This window comes from Electrophorus electricus, chromosome 21 (assembly GCF_013358815.1).
Source record: "Electrophorus electricus isolate fEleEle1 chromosome 21, fEleEle1.pri, whole genome shotgun sequence".
NCBI lineage: Eukaryota > Metazoa > Chordata > Actinopteri > Gymnotiformes > Gymnotidae > Electrophorus > Electrophorus electricus.
Window position 1 is genome coordinate 2,116,187 of NC_049555.1, and position 19,717 is coordinate 2,135,903.

A 19,717-nucleotide genomic window follows, 5' to 3' on the forward strand; every position below is an offset into this window, starting at 1 on the left:
AAGTGTACACATGGTCAATCCTTAAGTAATACAATATGGGTGCACTTTTACTTTGATAGCAGTGGTAATCAGGTTTCGATAGGTCTTCATCATCTTGGCACACTTGGATTCTGTCATCTTCAACTGAGGCTCTGTCAGATTGTAGTATCTTCTATGTACAGCCCTCTAGATCAGTCCACAAATTCAGTTCACAGGTTTTATAAGGCACTGATAACTGGGCTCTCACATGGTCATTTCAGAGCATAGATCTGTCTATGGGACAGTCATTGGTAATTTACTTAATTTACTTATTGTGGTCAGTTTTTTTCCTCTCCCAAGGCCTCATTTCTAAAACATAGTATGGATGCCAGAGTGAAAGTGTGCATGAAAATTACGTACACCCCCCCAAAATTAAATTTATAAAACACTGAGTACACACATCAGCATCTTCTTGAAAATGTGCTCAGGGGAATGAGTTTCATATCCTGCCCTGTTACGGCCCAGGAATATCCATGGTCGATGCAAATGACCTCATGAATGCTTAAAAATGGGGTGTCCCATTCATTATTGTATGACACAATTCCTTTTTTTCCTTTTGCACTCCACTTTTGCTGACAGCAAAAGTGGAGTGCAAAAGGAAAAAAAGGAATTTTATGAGGAATAATATGAGGTGGCAGCTCTTTAAGGAAAAACGTGTTTCGTGGCCTCGGTTTGAGTGGCAGCATGTAGCTGCAGTAGCGATAGTGGTGCTCCACATGCACACTTGCACAGGTTAAAAATAAATAAATTTGCAAAAGTTGATGCAAAGAAGAAACTCAGTTTACAACTGGAGAGCGTAACTGATCAGTAGGGGAAAGCCTCCAGCAGACTTTTCTCATGGGTTTAACAGGTCTCCAACCTGAAAGATCCAGACAATGTCATCTTCCTTTTAGAAGTCCAATGGTGGCTCCACAATGGAATTCCCCATAGCATATGCATCATTGTAGTGTCTTCCTATGTGCTACGTGAGTTATGAAATGGGGTAAGGAACAATCACTTAAGTGGGTAGCTACTGTCACCTGCAGTTGCTCGAATTACATTTGGGAAACCAGACATTGCTGCATTGCACTTTGAGGTTCAACTATTCATCCACCCTGTAAGGAAATTGTATGCGTCAATGTGTCGATTTAATTATGCTAACCAATACAGACTGTACTTTTGGATGGCTGGGATTTCCCTCACATAACAGCTGCTTCCCTCTGGAACCAATTGGTTGCCAGGAATCTGAGGGATGCTAAGACCTATAAGTGGGCAGGTATTACCTGGTCTCGCAAGGTTGGTCTAGCTAAAACTGGGTATAAGTCAGTACTTAGTTCCAAGAGAGTGGCGTATTGGAAACCTAAATCAGCTAATCAACCAGCCATCATCATTGGCAAAAAAAGCATATTCGGTTGGCGTGGTCTTCTGATCCTGGAAAAAAAAGCCATTGCGCCATATATAGGGCTTTTTTTTTTCAATAAAAATCATTTAAAATTGGTACAACATTATTTGACACCCTCTGTTTCAAATAAAGCAGACACAATTGTTTCTTCCATTTATTAATCATTTTTTGTTGTTGTTTAAAGTTTGCTCATGCATATGTATGGTCACTGCCATGAATTGATTCCAGTGCTGGAGATGCACTGTTCTGCCACATTCTACAAAAAAGAAACAATAACATAACACATTATTGTAAGAATTATTTTTAATACCTACATAAATGAAGTAAGGTAAGTTTAAATAAAACATGTTTTAGCATTTTAATGTAGAAGTTTAAACAAAATCAAAATAAAATAACTGTTAAAAAATGGGGAAATGGCTAATATATGTTTTTTTGTTTGAAGGATTTGATACTTATTCATTAGTTCTATACCCCAAGTTGATCTTGGTGTATTAAGTAATATAGTTTTCTATGTTATAGCAGACACATTGAAAATATAACATGGGCTCAACATTGTAATGTCTGTCAGCCATCAACTATAAACAAACCCGTAATGAGTTACTGTTATGATTACATTCGGAGAGGGGATTAACAAATTGAAGGCTACAAATTGTTATCTGGATCCATAAATATGTATATATATATTTTTAAAAACAAGCTAATTAACTGTTTCATACAAATAAATCAAGAAACGTATCAAACTGTCCAAAATGCTTCTCATTCATGATTTTCAGACTACATAGCCTACATGCAGGTATTATGTAGGGATGCAACGGTTCATGGTATGTTGTCGATCTGTTCGGTACACCCCCTATGCACATGTGAGCCTCAGTATTATGAGATGCCTGTCACTTTCCTATAATTTCCATAATTCTTCCACAATTGTCCTATAATAACTTGCTTATTGCAGTGCAGAGTATGTGCATTGTATATTCAGAACAACTCTGGAGCCTATCAGTATTTCCTTGGGGCCTCAGCCTATCAGTGCTCTACATTTAAGTTGAATGTTTAAAATTTGCAGTTTATTGTCGGAATGTTCATATTTGAATTCTAACTGCCACTTGATGATGTCAAAGTAGGCCACTCAGCAACCATCCGGGTTACAATAGCAACCACCTGGAACACCATAGCAACCACCTATTTTTAGGTCTTTGCAAGCAGAATGTATTTCCTTCATTTCATACAGTAGAAACAGAAACCAAACCTGCTGTTGTTGTTTTTTTAATGAAAAATGGTAAATTGTAAAATTGTTCACCTAGGCAAAATAAAGAGTTCACTGTTTGTAGTGAAGGCTGAGGGCAGCAACCTTTACCTTCCAGGAGCCTTTACCTACCACTGTGCTTCAGGCTTTTCATGTGTCCTTCAAAATTCCACCCATCAACTAGGGACATACTCATGTCAATCACGAGAGCTTCACAGTGGGCTTTGTACGATCCCCTCACAGCAGGGGTGGAACCTTTACCAGGAGCCCACTCCTGATGGCAGTATCATCTCACTTCTGACACCATTCGTAACAAAGGCTGAGGGCAGCAACCACACAGCTTCAGACCCAGGTCGTACAGTCAGCAAAGACATGCCCTGACCACCAAACCAAAGAGCCAGCTGTCTGGCACAGCAACCAGAGCACATACTTGACCTTCCTGACTGATGGTCTCTGTCATGCTATCTATATATACTATTATCATGGATACATACAGAAACTTTGGCTCATTGTACCATTGCGTAGATGCTGCATAATTTAATAAGGACTGTTAAGTGTGAGGATGAGGATTTGGGCATTTTGCTACTTTACTCCAGGGTGTGATCAGTTTAGTTATTTTTTATGGCAGTACCCAGATACTTTCAAGATGAAAAAAAGCAATGCATTTGTATATGCTCATCATGGTTTTCTCATCACCAGTCATGACTAAGCTTTGTTTTCTTGTAGGCGTCACTTCCGAGTGTGCCTGTGCTCTCTCCAACTGACTACCGCACCAAGGCACAATTCTCTGAGAGAGAGATGTTCCACATCCTTACCAAGCTGCAAGCCAAAAGGGCCGACTTCCTCACTGTCATGCTCACAGGGAGCCTACATCAGCGTTTCACCTTCATCGCCACGCCCCCAAATACCCAGGATGCAGGAGTGGGAGATGATGATGTAACCAAGAGCGACTCCGACAGCGGCGCCAGCGAAAGGAGCTCAGAGCGCAGCCAGGATGGAGCACCATCCACCTTGCTGGCAGACGACTCTCAAAAGGAACCCAGAGAAGCTGGTTCTATGGCTGATATTGACCAAGATCAAGAGGACATCTCCAAAACGCTCGTTCTATTTTCCCCAGGTGACATGAGGAAGTCTCCAAATTCTGGGGAGGTGATGGAGGTGAACCAGGGAGAAGCTGCCTTAGAAGCACATCATGGTGAACAAGCTCTCGTGGATAGTCTGCCTCCACAGAGTAACCAACCAGTAGAACCCTCAGAGAGCCAGACTGAGTCTGCTGAGCATGTGTGCTCTGCTTTAGCCAAGCAGATGTGTAACCCAGTCACAGGTGCTTCTGCTGCATCTCCACCTTTCACCAAAGTGGAGCAAACCTTCATCCACATTGCAGAGACGACGCATTTCAACGTAATGTCTTCCAATGAGCGGCAGGTTCACGAGTGTGGTCCTGAAGTATTAGGTGTTGAGGAGGAACTGCCATGTGGGGGCATGCCCATGAAGAGTAAAAACCATGTCGTCACCCCTGCAGTAGAAGAGGTTACAGCCGGTGCTGACTTTGAAATGTCCTCTCAAATTGACAAAGAAAGAACTCAACTACTGGCTGTCCTTGATGGACGTATGTCAAGTCAGATATGCACCCCTGTCTCTGTTGTTTCTGCAGAGACCCAGGAACCTGTGCAAACAGACTCAGCAAACAAGGGAAGACAGGAAACTCGACTGGAGCAGCCCCAAAGAGAGTCTGAACATGGGATATCAGGAGATGATAGAGGAACAAAAATTAGAAAACCTTGCATCTCTCTCTGGCCAAGGAGCAGAAGCCGCATTCCCGTCCTGGTGTCGGAAGAGAACACTGGCATGGACCAGTCACTGTCCACCTGGGAACAGCTGCGCAAAAGGACCAAACAGCAGGACCTGGCCCGACTGGTAGTTGAGAGGCACAGACAGGGTCGCTGGAAAAGACTCAGCTCTAGGACTTCCTCATCATTGTCTTCAGGGGATGAACCCAGGAGAGCCTCAGAGACTCTGTCCACCACAGGCTCAGAGGAAGACACGCACCAGTCAGATGACTCCCTTAATAAAGTAAAAAAAGAGGCGTTTGAGCATGGCCGATGCAGCCGGATCCCTCGACCTGTTACTCCTGTTAGAAGACATTCAGCTAAACTTTTAATCACTTCTCCTTCCCCTTTAACCTTGCCAGCAACCATCACAATGAAAACAGTACAGACTGCTTGTAATGGGTAGGTGTTTTTATACTTATTGCAATTATTATTGAGTAGAATTCCTAATTAGCAAGAGGGATTTTGAAATAGTTGGTTTTGCCTTAGCTCCGAATATTTCCAGCATTATGATAAAATCACTGCTCAGGAATCTAGGGCTATGTTCAAATCGGATTTTTTTTAACAGATAAGATTTTTAAGGCTGTATCGACAAACAAACCCAGTCTTTTCAAATCAGATCTGAGTAATGTTCATATGTGTATTAGATTGGATGCATATCTAATTTGTGGCCATGTAACATGAGTGAGAATGGTCAAATTATTTATTTCATGTTTTGCATGTGCTTAGTGTTGTCATTGTTAGCCAGCAATTGTAGCGAGGCAAAAAAAAAAAAAAATCTAACAGTAGCTGCAAAAACAGCAAAATCTAGATGTTTGGATTTTTTTTCACCTTTTCCACCTGATCATGTACTGCTGACAAACTGTTTGCCTTCCTCCAGAGCAAGATGAGAGGGCCTTCAGGCTATTATTCAAACTTACCTCTCACACACACCATCATATTCTCTCACTCGAGTCAATATAACAGAGTAAAAGTACATTTTTGACCATGCAAATATATTCAAATACAGGTATAAAGCAACTTTATTTTAAAGCAACTTTTAAAAGTACAATTTTTTAGTTAAGTAAACCTAATGGAGTAAATGTACCATAAATGTACTCACCTCCGATAATGGCTAACATTTTTTGGGTAGACAGGTAGAAAAGCAGGTTAGCTAGCTAGCTAACTTAATCTATGTAAGCTTCTCTAGACAAATTTAGATATATAAATGACTGCAAACAAATGATAATTCTCCTACAATAATAATAGGCTACAACATGTACAGTCGTGGCCAAAAATTGAGACTGACAAATTTTGGTTTTCACTAAGTTTTCACTAAGTACTGTTTCAGGTTTTTTAGATCATTTTGTCAGATGTTTAAAAGGTAGTGAAGTACAATTATAAGCATTTCCTAAGTTTTAATTAAAAAAAAAACCTTTTTATTGACATCCACTTTAAGGAAACTGACCCTTCTTTAAGACTTCTGCAATTTGCATTAGCATGCTGTATATCAGCTTCCGGGCAAAATCTTGACTGAAGGCAATCCATTCATGCCTAATCAGTGCTTGGGGTTGATCACAGTTTCTGTGATTTTGATTGTCCACCCTCCTTTTGTGGATTGACCACAGGTTCTCAATGGGATTGAAATCTGGGAAGTTTCCTGGACATGGTCCCAATATTTCAATATTTTGTTTACTGAACCACTTGGTTACCACTTTTGCCTTGCGACATGGTGCTCTGTTATTCTGGAACAAGCATTGCTCATCACAAAATTGCTCCTGGATCGCTGAGAGAAGTTGCTCTTGGGGGATGTTTTGATACCATTCCTTATTCATTTCAGTGTTCTTAGGAAAGATTTTTGAGCAAACCCATTGCCTTGGATGAGACGCAACCCCACACATGAATGGTCTCAAAATGCTTCTCTGACACAGGACTCATGGTGGTGCTCACCGTTTCTTCTCTGGACAATCATTTGTAAAGATGTTCCAAAGAGTCTGTAGGGGGCTTCATCAGAGAAAATAACTTTTCCCAAGAACTCCGCAGTCCAATCCCTATACTTCCTGCAGATTGTCAGTCTGTCCTTGATGTTTTTCTTGGAGAGAAGTGGCTTTGCTGCCCTTTGTGACACCAAGCCATCCTCCAAAAGCCTTCACCTCAGTGTGCTTGCAGATCCACACACCTACCTTCTGCCATTAATGAGCAAGCGTAGCACTGTTGGTGACCTGATCCTGTAGCTGCATCCTCCTTAGGAGATGGTCCTGGTGCTTGCTTGACTTCCTTGTGCATCCTAAAGCCTTCTTCACTGCAACTGAACCTCTCTTCTTGAAGTTGTTGATGATTCAATAAATGGTTGATTTAGGTGCTATCTTACAAGCAGCAATGTCCTTGCCTGTGAAGCCCTTTTAATGCAAAGCAATGATGACTGCAAGTGTTTCCTTGGAGGTAACCATGGTTAACAGAAGAAAACTTCAAGCACCATCACCCTTTTAAAGCAACCTGTCTGCACTACTACTCAGTATGACACAGTAACACTTTCTCCTGAGCTTACGAGAACATCACTGAAATGATATTAGCAGGCCATTTTGTGCCAGAGCTGAAATGCAGGGGCTGGAATGCAGTAATTTTCGTAAATTTTCATGACAAGGAATGACTTTGCAGTTAATTGCAATTCATCTGATCACTCTTCACAATCTAGAGTTAATGCAAATTGCCACCATAAAACTGAAGCAGCAAACTTTGTGAAAACCCAAATTTGTGCTAGTCTCAAAACCTTTGACCATGACTGTACATTATTATATTCTACTGCCCAAAATCAGATTTTTGTAGAGTAAAGGGATTATACAGGTAGGTTTTCTTTGCTAATTTTATATTAAAATATACCCCTCTCTAGAAATTATCTGGTTTTAATACAAGTACACAAATAAAATTTAATACATCTCACAAATAAAGCTATGCTTGAAATAGCCTACTGTATACTTCTTGCATACAAAATCAGTATTTCCTATACAGTTCGTGACCAAAATGAATTTTTCCAGTACACGAAAGACACCTGAATGATGTACTACTCTGGCCAAATATTTTAGTAGGAAATATGCAACCAGAGCTATCTTCGCAGTGCACTCCATGCAACAGTGGTGGAAAATCTGGAACGCTCATATGTTCGTGTGATATACTGAGTGCAGTATGCAGTGTACATTATGTAGTAGGTTATTTCAAACATATCCTATGACTTTTTGTTATGATGCGGATGACTCATCTCATGCATGCTGCTTCTGAGGACGATCATATTAGATACAGATCACATGCAATAACGAATGTAAACCGTTAAGATCTAAGCAAATCAGAACTAAACAATGTGGCTTGTAATGTGAACATGGTCTAGGTTTGAGCTACGACATAACAAGTTTAAGAATGTCAAGAAGGTGAGTACATTTTCTGATACAGTCCCATACAACAAATGTCTGTTGCCACGGGATTCCGTTATCACATTTGAAGATTGTTCATTTATTTCTCTCCTTTCAGGCCCAAGGCGGTACAGGCAGGTACAGGTGTGGCTGCTGTTCATGTCAGATCCAAGTCCACAATCTCTCACTCCGCCCAGCCCGGCGGGAGTCCTCGTGCGCCTCTGCGCTGTTTCTTTACCACGCCCCGCCGCAGCTTAAGCTCCGCCCAGTGCCCTGCTTTACCCTCCCGGACCGCTAGCCCATCCCCCCAGCGGCTGGCCCTGCGAACTGCAGTGAGTGTGAGGTCCAGAACTAGCACAGCCACACTGCCACCCGCTGCCGCACACAGCAGGAACCAAACCAAAGCCACAGCACCTGGCAGACCCACTGCTCTGGCCGAGGGTAGAAGGAGCACAACGGACATCTCTGCTCAAGCCAGATAATACACTGTGACTGCTTGTTCATTTGGGATTATTTTACTTTTGAAATGAATTCAACATACTGATTCAAAAAAGGCAAATCCCTTCATTATACAGTTACTGAGCTTCCATGTTTTTGAATGGCTTCACATCTTAAATGTTAATTGTACCAAAAGATCATGTTACCTTTTGCACAAATCGTCATATATTTCTTTTACTACATTACTGTATGAGGCTGACCTTTCTCCTTGATGAGAGCTTCCAATAACTTAAATAGAATAAATGTCACATTTAGCCAATATGGTGCTATATGGTGTGTACATATTGATAGGCATATTTATTTGGTTTTGAGAACAGGTTTGTAGTTTATGTTACTCTGATCTCCATTTTCTACCAGGCCATAAGAAATCTAAAATTCGTACATAGTTTTCGGACCTGAAACGGTGAGAAAGAGACAGATGCAAAGTTGAAACTTTAAAGGCTAAGCACCACCTAATGGACCTCCCTGAAGATTTCACATTATCCTAGCTACTGCAAAAAAAAAAGAATTTGTGAATTAAAATAAAAATAACATGGTCATTACTTTAAAAATTACAAATTCAAATAAATTGAAGGAAATTCCAGACAGTTGAGTGACGTCAGTGCACAAACACCATTATGACCGACTTGGACTGCAAATTTTTCAATGCTGGTTCTTCATATTCCAAAGACATTTTTGAATTTGATGAATATTATGAATGTGCAGTGACAGTAGAGGTGACTGTATATCATAACAGTGAAATTCAACTATTTAGATTTGAGCCAGAGACACCAGAGGGCAGAGTTGGGAATTATTACTTGACTAGCTAGCTACGGATAACAATCAATGTTATGGATGGGCTCAGCGAGACTCGGCTTTGGTGGTCTACTATGTGTTTTTAGTAGGTTAATTATATGTCTCCAGCCTTAAAATGTACACATTATCATTAACTTCTTTTATGTGTGGCTGATTTCAGTGAAATTCTGGTGTTAACTCTGTACATTGAAAAAAACTTAAATAAACTGATAGTGTTAACCACTCAAGTGTTTGGAAAGATGCTGGATCACTATGGGAAACATAGCTAGCTGGCTAGCTAGGTTAGCTGAATAATGGACATTAAAAAGCAGTCTTAAGATCACGTTGTCATGTGAGCCCGGCTTTCTTCTTCCCATAGTTGTGGTAAATCACTACAGTTAACGGAGCAAGCGGATGGTTCTTTCCAATGTGCCCTTTTAAAGTTGACGAAATTTGTCAATTTTTTTTGGGATATTTAGGGATCTTTGGGCTATTTGTGCATAGGGGTCCCACTGTACATTGAATTATTGCATCCAAAAACAACCTTTTTGCCTTTTTGTCCTTTTGCAATTTTGCATCAGCTACAATTCAACTTATTGAGCTGTTGTCCACCATCTACGTCATACGGATGACGTTTATGATGTTTAAGACAGCGGACGACTCAAAACAATTTTTGAAGCTGTATTCCTTGAGTTTGTAAAAAAAAGTGTTTTCTAACTATCCATAATCACAAGTTAGAAACTGAGCTTTTGCTGTATTTATGTGTTTGACACTTTCATATTAGCTGGTGCTTAGCCTTTAACCCTGTTAAACGCTAGAACTTCACAGCATTTACACGCTTTGATCCACACAGTGCTGTCTTAGTTAGTCAGTCATCTTCTGAAAACTGTATTTTTTTTTAGCAGTATAGCTTATTCACATTCACTCAGTACAGTATCACTGTAATTCACATATAAAGCACTGGGTCAGTTTAGATGTTACTTCAGCCTCTTCATATCTGCTATAGCACGGTTCACTCCTGCTCACTGAAGTTCACAGAATGTGGAATATCGGTGTAAATCTTTGTAAACTTATTTGTGTTATTTGGCATGCATTTGGTCTTTTGCTCAGTTCTGGTGTTTCATTATGTACAGGTTATTTGTCTAAAGTATTTATTAGGGAGTATTTATTTATTTTTATTTGGCAAAGTATTTGGTTTGGACTGTGTTATTGATAATGCTCCAGTGGTTTCTGTTCTTTTCTTTACATGCGAAAACTCACATATATTTCAACAACTACGCAGAAGACCATTGAAATCATTAAAATGTTTACTGGTGAGATGCTGAGTATGTACACTGGGAAAAAGAAGCATGAAATGGTCTTAGTCATGTATGATGAATATGTATGAGTATGTATGAGTATGCATGAGGAGATGAGTGTATAGTGAAGTTGAGTGGGTATGAGATGTTGATTGTGTAGCCTATAGTGGGGAAGATGAAAAAATCATATTCACCTGCTAAGTCTTGGTGGCTTTACTGTTCATCTGAGGCATTAATCTCAATGCTGTGAAAAACATTAGCATAGTGTGTTTTGCTCTAATCCAACTATGAAATATTTGTACTGAGCAAGAAAAATGGTTAGAGAGGTTAGCGCTTTTTGTTTCAGTGACATTGCAGACTGGACTCAGTCCATTATAGAAAAGGGTTTGTGTGATTCCAACCAATCAGCTAACAGATTGATCAACACAGTAGGAACAGTGTGGCTGAGCCTGAAATGTGTGAACCAGATATGATGTTAAACACAGTAATATTATGATCCTAATGATAGAATAACTTAATTTTACCGGATGAGACCTGTAGAGGGTGCTAAGGACCTATCTTAAAAGCTATGATGTGTACTACAGTGCTTAGTTCCTGTGCTAATCTAACACACCTGATGTCCTGCACTGCGTCTTGCACGCTTCATGAATGAAATACAGCTTTTATTTTGAGTCACTGCTCCTCAAGAAACAGGGAAGTTGTGCCTCAAGTCTCTTTTCTGTGCAAGCTGCTAGATAGTGCAATGAAATCCCACTATTGGTCCACAGAGTGGAGCGCATTGTTGTAGACTAAAGACCTCCTGGAAGAACATGTAGACTAAAGACCCACCGCTCCTGGAAGAACATGAGCAATGCCTGGCCATTTTTATCATTAATCATTATTCCATATTTTTACACACACACACACACACACACACACACACATATATATATATATATATATATATATATATATATATATATATATATATATATATATATATATATATATATATATATATATATATATATATATATATATATATATATATACACACACACACACACACACACACTTAAAGAAGCATTTTCTTTGTGTATATTCTTAATTGTATCCTTAGACTCTAGCCTAATGTACTAGCATAAGGGTTTCTTATGTGGAGACAAACCCCTTTTTAAAGTCACTCTAGATATGATTGTCTGCTGAATGTCAATAATTACATTAATCAAGTTTACTGGAACTAATGTCTGCATGGTGCTAGATCTCTAGGACTGCAGTTGGGCATTGCATCTTTAAACAGTGAAATACTGAGCACAATCTTTTGATACCTCATTGGCGTCATAAAGCACACTTATACAAATTTTAATGCAATTTCTTAATTCCATCAAGCAACATTTATTTTTGAACTGTTTGATGCAGAAAATGGCAGAGGGTAAGTGTGTGTGTCACACCACATTTAAATGTGTGCCCCATCTGCTTGTTCAGTCCTTTGAACCGTTATGTTCCACGAACTGTTGAATGAAGTATTGTCAGCTTGAATGAGAGGCACAGTTCGGCGCCTTCTTGTATGAGACTGCTGAATTACAGCTGGAAGGAGCTGGGAGGTAGAAGCCCTACTTCATGTGTGTCGCTGAGTCACAGCTGTGAGTGCCGAAGATAGAAGGCCCCCTACAACCAACTAAGATGAAGTGCAAGAAGATCTAGAAGTGTATGCTTTTTGCACAGGCGTCCACTGCACCAGACTACGTTTGTTAACATAGCAGGATTGCCTCCTACCACAGTGCTGACCAAAGCGATGTCCATAAACCCCGTGAGCATGCTGGCTATCAGCACGGCAAAGGAATCTGAAGCTCAGTCAAGATCCACAGCAAAGCAGTAAATAGCTTATAAGGTTTTTGGTGCCAGTACTCTATAAATATAAATAAACAAACATATATATGTGATATGCAGTACGTAAAGTGGGTGCCCTTCTGGATAGTTCATCTTGCAGAAACAACATACACAACTTTGTCCTTTCTAGCTAAGATTTATAGATGGAATTGGTTGACTAAGATGTCATTGTAAGATTCTCATAGAAGGGTATATATATATTTGTGTGTGTGTGTGTGTGTGTGTGTAATAACAAACACATATACACAATAATAATAAATGTTATATATATTTATGGGAGCTTGAGTTTATTTCCTGGGAGCCTGGGACTGCAATGTTCTGGAAGGAGATCTTGGACATTGTTCCTGGGATCTGCTGGAACCTAGTGTCCTAGTGTTCCGATTATGATGAGAACCACTGTTACCTTCACCCGCCACATCCTTTCTAACTCTTCTTTCAGCTCTTTGTATTTCTCGAGCTGTTTATCCACCACTTTTTTGTCTTGTTGGTTAGTCATTACCACCTTGTAACTCTTTATCAACAGAGGGAATTTACCACATCAGGCAGGACCCCAGATGCAGGCTGAGCAAGGACAATCTAGCACATAACAGCTGGACGCAAGATGTTAGCAGGCAGAGTGTACATGGAACGTGATAACCAAATGGCTGGTATAGTATATGTATAGTATATGTGCCGAATTTTCAAGGTCAAAGTGGGATACACCCTCAAAGTTGGTGGCGCATGTCCAAGCTAAGATCCTGTGGGACTTCAAGACAGCAGAAGAGGGTTGTAGTGAAATACTTTTCAAGTATTGTTCAGTCTTCAGGCACGCCGCCAAGGCTGTTAATCTTAGTCTGCAAGTACTTCTCAGGTACCTTAATCACAACTTTCTTGACATGTGTTTTGGTTTTGTTCCTAGTTCTGCCTCTTGTTTTGGATTCCCCCACCCTTGTTCTGTTGCACCTGTTTCTCATTTGCCATTATTACCTTTTGTTACGATCCCATATAAGATGTGAGGTCATAACAAGGAAAAATAAATGTGAATGGCTAGCAGAATGTAAGTTGTGAAAAGCAAATAGCAACAAAACAGAAGCACAAATGGAAGTCTCCTTTTTGGTATTTTTTACAGAGGATATTATTTGCAAACAGTCGTACTGGTGCAGTTTCTTCAGGAGTGACCCAGGCCAAAACAATAAACACTAATGAAAGAAAAATACACACTCAATAATCATAACAAACAAAAGAAACATACAATGTACCTTCCTAACTTCCTGACACATAAACAGAAGCAAAGTACCAAACAAACAATATTTACACTCTTTATACAATCTATATATGTATATATACACAACAGCTACAAAGCAGAAGGGGCAAAGCCAAAGAAGAGCCAAAGAACAAAGTCCAAAAATGGGGAAAACAAGGTCATACCCAAGGTCATACCCAAGGTCATGCAAAATTGCAATAACAAGCCAAACAACCAGCAAACAAAAAACCAACAAAACAGTCTCCCTTTTCTCTCTCTCCTTTCCTCTTCTGGGAGGGGCCAATAAATAGCAGAGGCAGTTTGCTTAAAAACCCAACAAGGAAAGGGGCGGAGTCTCAAACAGGGGGAAATCCTGGCAGTGAACCTGGAACACACATGCCAAACGAACACAGCACGTAACACCTTGTGCATTTATATGCTAGGTTCTGTGTTGTGGATTGTCAGTTATTGTACCTATTGCTTTTGTGGCCATCTCTGTATTAGGCTCCATTTTTGGTTCATGTTTTGCTTGTCATCTGGTTTCTTTTTGTTCACATGATGTCTTGTAAGTTTCGAAATAAATGTTGCTCGTCTACACACTTACATCCTGCTTTGCCTCCTTCTGCGTTACAGTAGGAGGTTAAACAAGACTCCATTTTGCATAAATAGACCATAGACTGTGGAAAATTTGTTCAGATTTTTGTGCAATCCCACAGCTATTGGAGATCTAATGTTGGGCAGACACCGTAGAACAGCTAATAAGCTGCTTTATTTTCTGGCAATTTACAAGTGAATAAAGACAGAAAAAAGGTCAGAAAATCCCCTTGCCTTAGGTACTGCTCTACGGGTGAGACACAGAACCAGGTTCAGGTGATGTGGGTAGCAGCGGACATACACTTCTTCAGTTTTATTTTCTTTCAAATTTGTTTGAATATGTCCGTCCCACCCCTTACAACTTCACAGTTCTCGGCCTGGGCAGTGCATCTAAGATCATAAATGGCATAAAGACACAAGTGATTTTGGATTTCACCAGCTAGGGTTTCAGGATCAACTTATCAGCTCCATCACAGCCAGCAAGTGATCTTTAATTGTACCCTCTGCAACATGGCAAACAGAGTCGTTCTGCATTGCTGTCTTCAGCCTGCCATTCAGAGATGTGAAGAGGTAGGTGGTGTGGGATGGAGCTGTCTGATGGCTCTCAGAGGAAGACCAGCAAGTAGCGAGTTGCAGTGGTCTAGCTTTGAGATTAGCTTTGACAGGAGACTGTACAAGTATCATTCAGCTTCCTGTGAGAAAAAGGACCGAATCCTTCATATGTTACAAAGGAGAAATCTGCAAGTCAGGGTCAGATTTGAAATAGTTGAAAAATGGTTGTTCAAAGTTATGCCTAGGCTATGAGCAGCTTCAGATGGTGATACCAAAGATTGCTCAAAGAAAACCGTGAGGTGATGATAAGGGCTGGGAGTTCCTGAGCTGTACAGAAGTTCAGTTTTATTGGGGTTTAACTTCAAGTGGTGGGCTGTCATCCACGAAGAAATATCAATTAAGCATGCTGAAATACATCTGGAAACTTGTGTGTCGGAGGATGGGAAAAAATCATTAATTGGGTGTCATCAGCATAGCAGTGGTTTAAGAAGCCATGAGAATATATTACATCACCAATAGAACTAGTATACAAAGAGAAGAGAAGGGGCCTAATACCGAGCCCTGGGGAACACTGGTGGAGAGTCTACATGGTTTGGATGTGGATCCTCTACATGTTACCTGATAGGACCGTCCCTCCAGATAGGACAGAAACCATTTCCATGCAGATCCAGTCACACCAAGGCTGGAGAGAACAAAAAGATGAATGTTGTGGTTTACTGTGTCAAAGGCTGCTGAACGGTCCAGAAGAATCAAGACAGATGACAATTTGGCAGCTTTAGAAGCATGAACTTTCTCTGTCACTGCTATGAAGGATGTTTCTTTTGAACGTGCCAGTTTGTAGCCAGACTGATTGGGATCATGCAGCTTGTTCAAGGGTTTTTGAGAGGAAAGACATAAATCATACTGGTCTGTAATTGGTTATGTTGGAGCCTTTGAGTGTGGCCTTCTTAAGGATTGGTACCAGCCTGGTGGTTTTGTACGCAGTGGTACATGTCCAGAGGATAAGGAGGAGTTTATGATGACAAAAATGAAAGAAAGTAGATCTCTTGAGGTTATCTGGAACAGAGTGGAAGGAATGGTGTCCAGCAGACAAGTAGTCAGATTGCTGGAAGTCAGGAGTTGAAGAATTTCATTTGAGGAGAGAGGAGATAAAAAAGCCAGAGAGTTGGATGTAGGAGAATGAACACTGGTTGGAGGGGTGGGAACAGTGGAAAAGGACTGGTGGATTGCTGCAACCTTCTCCTCAAAGAAGGTGATGAAACCCTCCGGAGTAAGAGATGAGGAAGGAGGGGGAGGATTAAGAAGAGGAGAAAAAAGACTGAAGAGCTTGCGTGGATCAGATGATGATCATTCAAATGTTCCTCTAGTAATATGACTTTGCACATGTTACTTCCAGTGAGAACTTGGAAAGGAGAGACTGGTATGAGCTGAGGTCTGAATCCTCCATCTCCTCTCTGCAGTCCTTAGTTCTCTCCTGTGGCAGTGGAGTGTTTCTGTTAGCCAGGGGGCAGGTGGGGAAGATCTCACAGGTCTAGAGGAGAGAGGGCACAGAAGATTCATTGATGAGGAGAGTGTATTAGTAATTGTATCCAGAGAGAGAGAAGACAGACAGTCAGGGTGAGGAAGGGAGGACAAAATAGTAGAAGTAAGGGGAAAAAAAGGGAGTGATGGAGTGCAGATTGCAACAGAAGGAGGACGAACAGGTTTGGGAGGTATGGATGGAGAAGGAAGGGAGAGAGAATGAAAAAGGCAGAAAGTGATGATCTGAGAGGTGGATGGGGGAGACAGCAGTATCTGATGTGGTAGTGCAGGTGAAAATCAAGTCCAGGCTATTGCCTGCTCTGTGAGTCGGAGGAGACTGGTTGAGGACAAGGTCAAATGATGTCAACGGTGGAAGGATCAGACAAGGAAAGTGAAAATGCCACTTTTGAGACAACAGAAACCACTGCTGAAACGCCTCGGAAAATGAGTGAATGAAAAGGCAGAGGACAGTCGCCAAGTTCTCAGGGATGATCCAGGTCCCTGTTAGAGCCAGGAAGGGATAATTGGGTTGAGATGAATTCAGCATTCCAGACAGCAGATTGGCAATTCCAGAGCCCTCCTAGCACCATGGTCTGTGATTGTGCCAAACGTTGGGAGTAAATGAGGTTGCTGAGGGTCTACGATACTAGTGTCTGTGGGATATATAGACAGGAATTGCGAGACACATTTCAGATTGGAAATATGTTTAGGTTTTTGGATGTATGTGAAGAAAGTTTGACAAAGTGTGAGAAATAAAATACTTGGATAAGTTTGAGAGGTCTGATCTCAGTGTAGATGAGGAACTAGAAGAAAAGCACAACAAAAGCCTTCTACAGGTATTGCTAACCGAGAACGTCCTAATATAAAAAGGTCAGTAACAGTAAAGGTCAGCTGTGTTTACTCCCTGTAACGTTTGGAGGCAAAGCAGGATGCGGGGACAAGCCGTGTCTAACACACCAAAGTTTTTTATTATACACATAGACAATGATGTGGTTAGCAAGCTAACCTGGTTCAAACAATGACAAAACTAGTACGTAGACAAAGGACTTATCTACATACACACTAACGACACACAATAACCGGTGTGAAACACAAGGAGGGCGTGGTCATGAAGACGAACACACACACGCGCACACACAGGAAGACGTTTGGGGAGAGGGGCCATACCGTGACAGAGCCCAAAAAACAACAACATAACGTTGATAGTAGATTCATCCAACGGCATGCACAGTCAGAATACCAGTCTGAGCTTTTGAAATAAACATAAATGAAGTTCAAAATGGACAGTAGTGGGCTATTTTTAGTACATGAACACAGACTCTTTTGAATTCAACATAATTATAATTATTAAATTTGGCCTCATGTATTTTCATATCTAGAACAAACCAAGTTCCCTATGTTATATTGCCAACCTAAATAATTAAATACAAATATCTGCCAGTCCTATCTAACATCACTCTGAAACAGTTGTTTTACTTGTAATAATAAAAAATGTAAATACAGACACTGTACCTTACTCATTACTAAATAGACATTCACATGTAACACAGGCAGATATGGATTCAATTGCAGTATGAATCGAGTTCTGGCATAGATGACGACACAATATGAGTGCAATAAAAATATACATGAACAAATATCTCTCATCTGAACATATTCTATGTCTGCAGCCTGTCAAGGCTTAATCTTAATCAAGTTTGTTAGTTCTCATTTGCTGCCAAACACAAGCTTGTACCACATGTTCCTTTGACTAGAGTTTATTTAAAAGTAAAAATACAAACACAATACAACAAGGACACACAGACTTCAATTTTTACTAACATTTTACTAATAGAATATACATTTCCATATAGCAGACATTTGGGATCTAATCTCACTTTGAACTTTGGACGCACAAAATGTTGTCACGTCAAATGTGCTCACTGGCATTTCTCATGCCCGAATGCGCAGAAAAAAAGGTGCTTGAGCAACGTAACTCTGAAGTAAGGAAATCACGTCAGCATCAGAGTAACATGTCCTAGGATTAAGATATCTGTGGGTTATGGTATGTAGCGATCTAAACAAACAAAATAATTTGTCAGGTGATCAAATACCCTTTTGAAAAACCATTTGAAAGTCAAGTGTTTGATTTTAACTGTGGACTGTACCCTACTCAATGTCTATAGGTGGCAGACAGTATGCATCAAATCAGCGACCATAAGCGTTTGAGCCGAGCAATAAATATCAAGTACACAATAATGTCTGAATGATTTTACAAGTCTGAGAATAATAGTGAGAATCACTGAATGTTTAAAAGTTTACATTTTTACATAAGACAACAGGCTATATTACAGCCTGTTTTCACCAATCGTAAGGTTAGGGTGAGGGTTGGGTTTAGAGATATAAACTAACAAATCATTAAAAAAAAACTGATTTGTGAAGATGTTACATACCCAGGACCATTTGAAGCTCATAGTGGTCAGGTAGCAAGCATCAAATAAATCAGCATGCACAGAGTTTTGATCTGAGTGATAAATAACAAGTATAAAATGATGACTGAAAAGCAGGAGAAGTGAAAAAAAGACAATGAATTTTGTAGAAACCTTTTATTCTGACATTTGGCATCATTTTCTGTTAAAACTTGTTTTCAGCAAATTCTAGGGTGAGAGTTGTGTTAAGAGATAAAGTAATATAGTTATAACATATAAATTAACATGTCATAAAGAAAACTAATTTGTCAAGTGATCACATACACTGAACCATCTGAAAGTCATGCGCTTGAACTGTAGATTCAGATCCCTGTCCGTAGATGGCAGTCAGTATCCTTTAACTGACAGACCATGAATTTGTGAGGTGCGTGTTAAATTGTGAGTTGAAAATGTGGAATAAAACATTTTATGATTGGGAGAATAAAAGCTAGTGGCAAAAACATTTCATTCTCACATCACTCATTATGCTTTCACAAAGCCTACTGTCTTCTATTTTCGGATTAGGGTTAGGGTTGGGTTTCGAGCCACAACTAAACCCATCATAAAAACTAGACTGTCAGGTATGCAGAACCATTCCCAGAACCATTTGAAAATGCATTTCATTTCATCTGTAGGCTCAAAAGCACATCTGCTGCCCTACTCAGTGATGGACAAAACTGTCTGTAGGTGGCAGGCAGTAAACATCAAATCAACGACCAGAAGCTAAGCAATAAATATGAAATGATGACTGAATGATGACTTATTCAAGTTGGAGAATAAAAGTTTAATAGTTTTAATTATTACATCAGTCATCAGGTTGTATTACAGTCTGTTTTCACCAGTTCTACGGTTAGGGATAGGGTTGGGTTGAGATATATAATTTATCAAATTATAAATGCTAAATGATCTATTGTTTAAATACTCAGAACCATTTGAAAGTCATGCATTTTATTTATACCCTTCAACACAAAGACCACATATTAGTGAGATGTCTGTTAACCAGTGAGGTTAAAATGTGGTGAGAAGCATTTCAGGATTGGGAGAATGAATGCCAGTGGCGGAAAATGCTTAAATTAATTTACAGTCCACAG

The 19,717-nt window shown here is 40.0% G+C and overlaps 1 protein-coding gene across 5 annotated transcripts in view; it reads left to right on the forward strand.

The window, feature by feature from the left end:
- ttbk1a (tau tubulin kinase 1a) overlaps window positions 1-11,302 on the forward strand; it is a 41,260-nt gene extending 29,958 nt beyond the window's left edge. For all 5 annotated transcript variants that reach the window (XM_035520825.1, XM_035520826.1, XM_035520824.1 and 2 more), the window contains 2 exons: window positions 3,366-4,870; window positions 7,970-11,302. In XM_035520825.1, the coding sequence (XP_035376718.1) occupies window positions 3,366-4,870; window positions 7,970-8,333 (1,869 nt within the window). In that variant the 3' untranslated portion in view covers window positions 8,334-11,302. The remainder of the gene's footprint in view (window positions 1-3,365; window positions 4,871-7,969) is intronic.
- The last annotated feature ends 8,415 nt before the right edge of the window (window positions 11,303-19,717 follow it).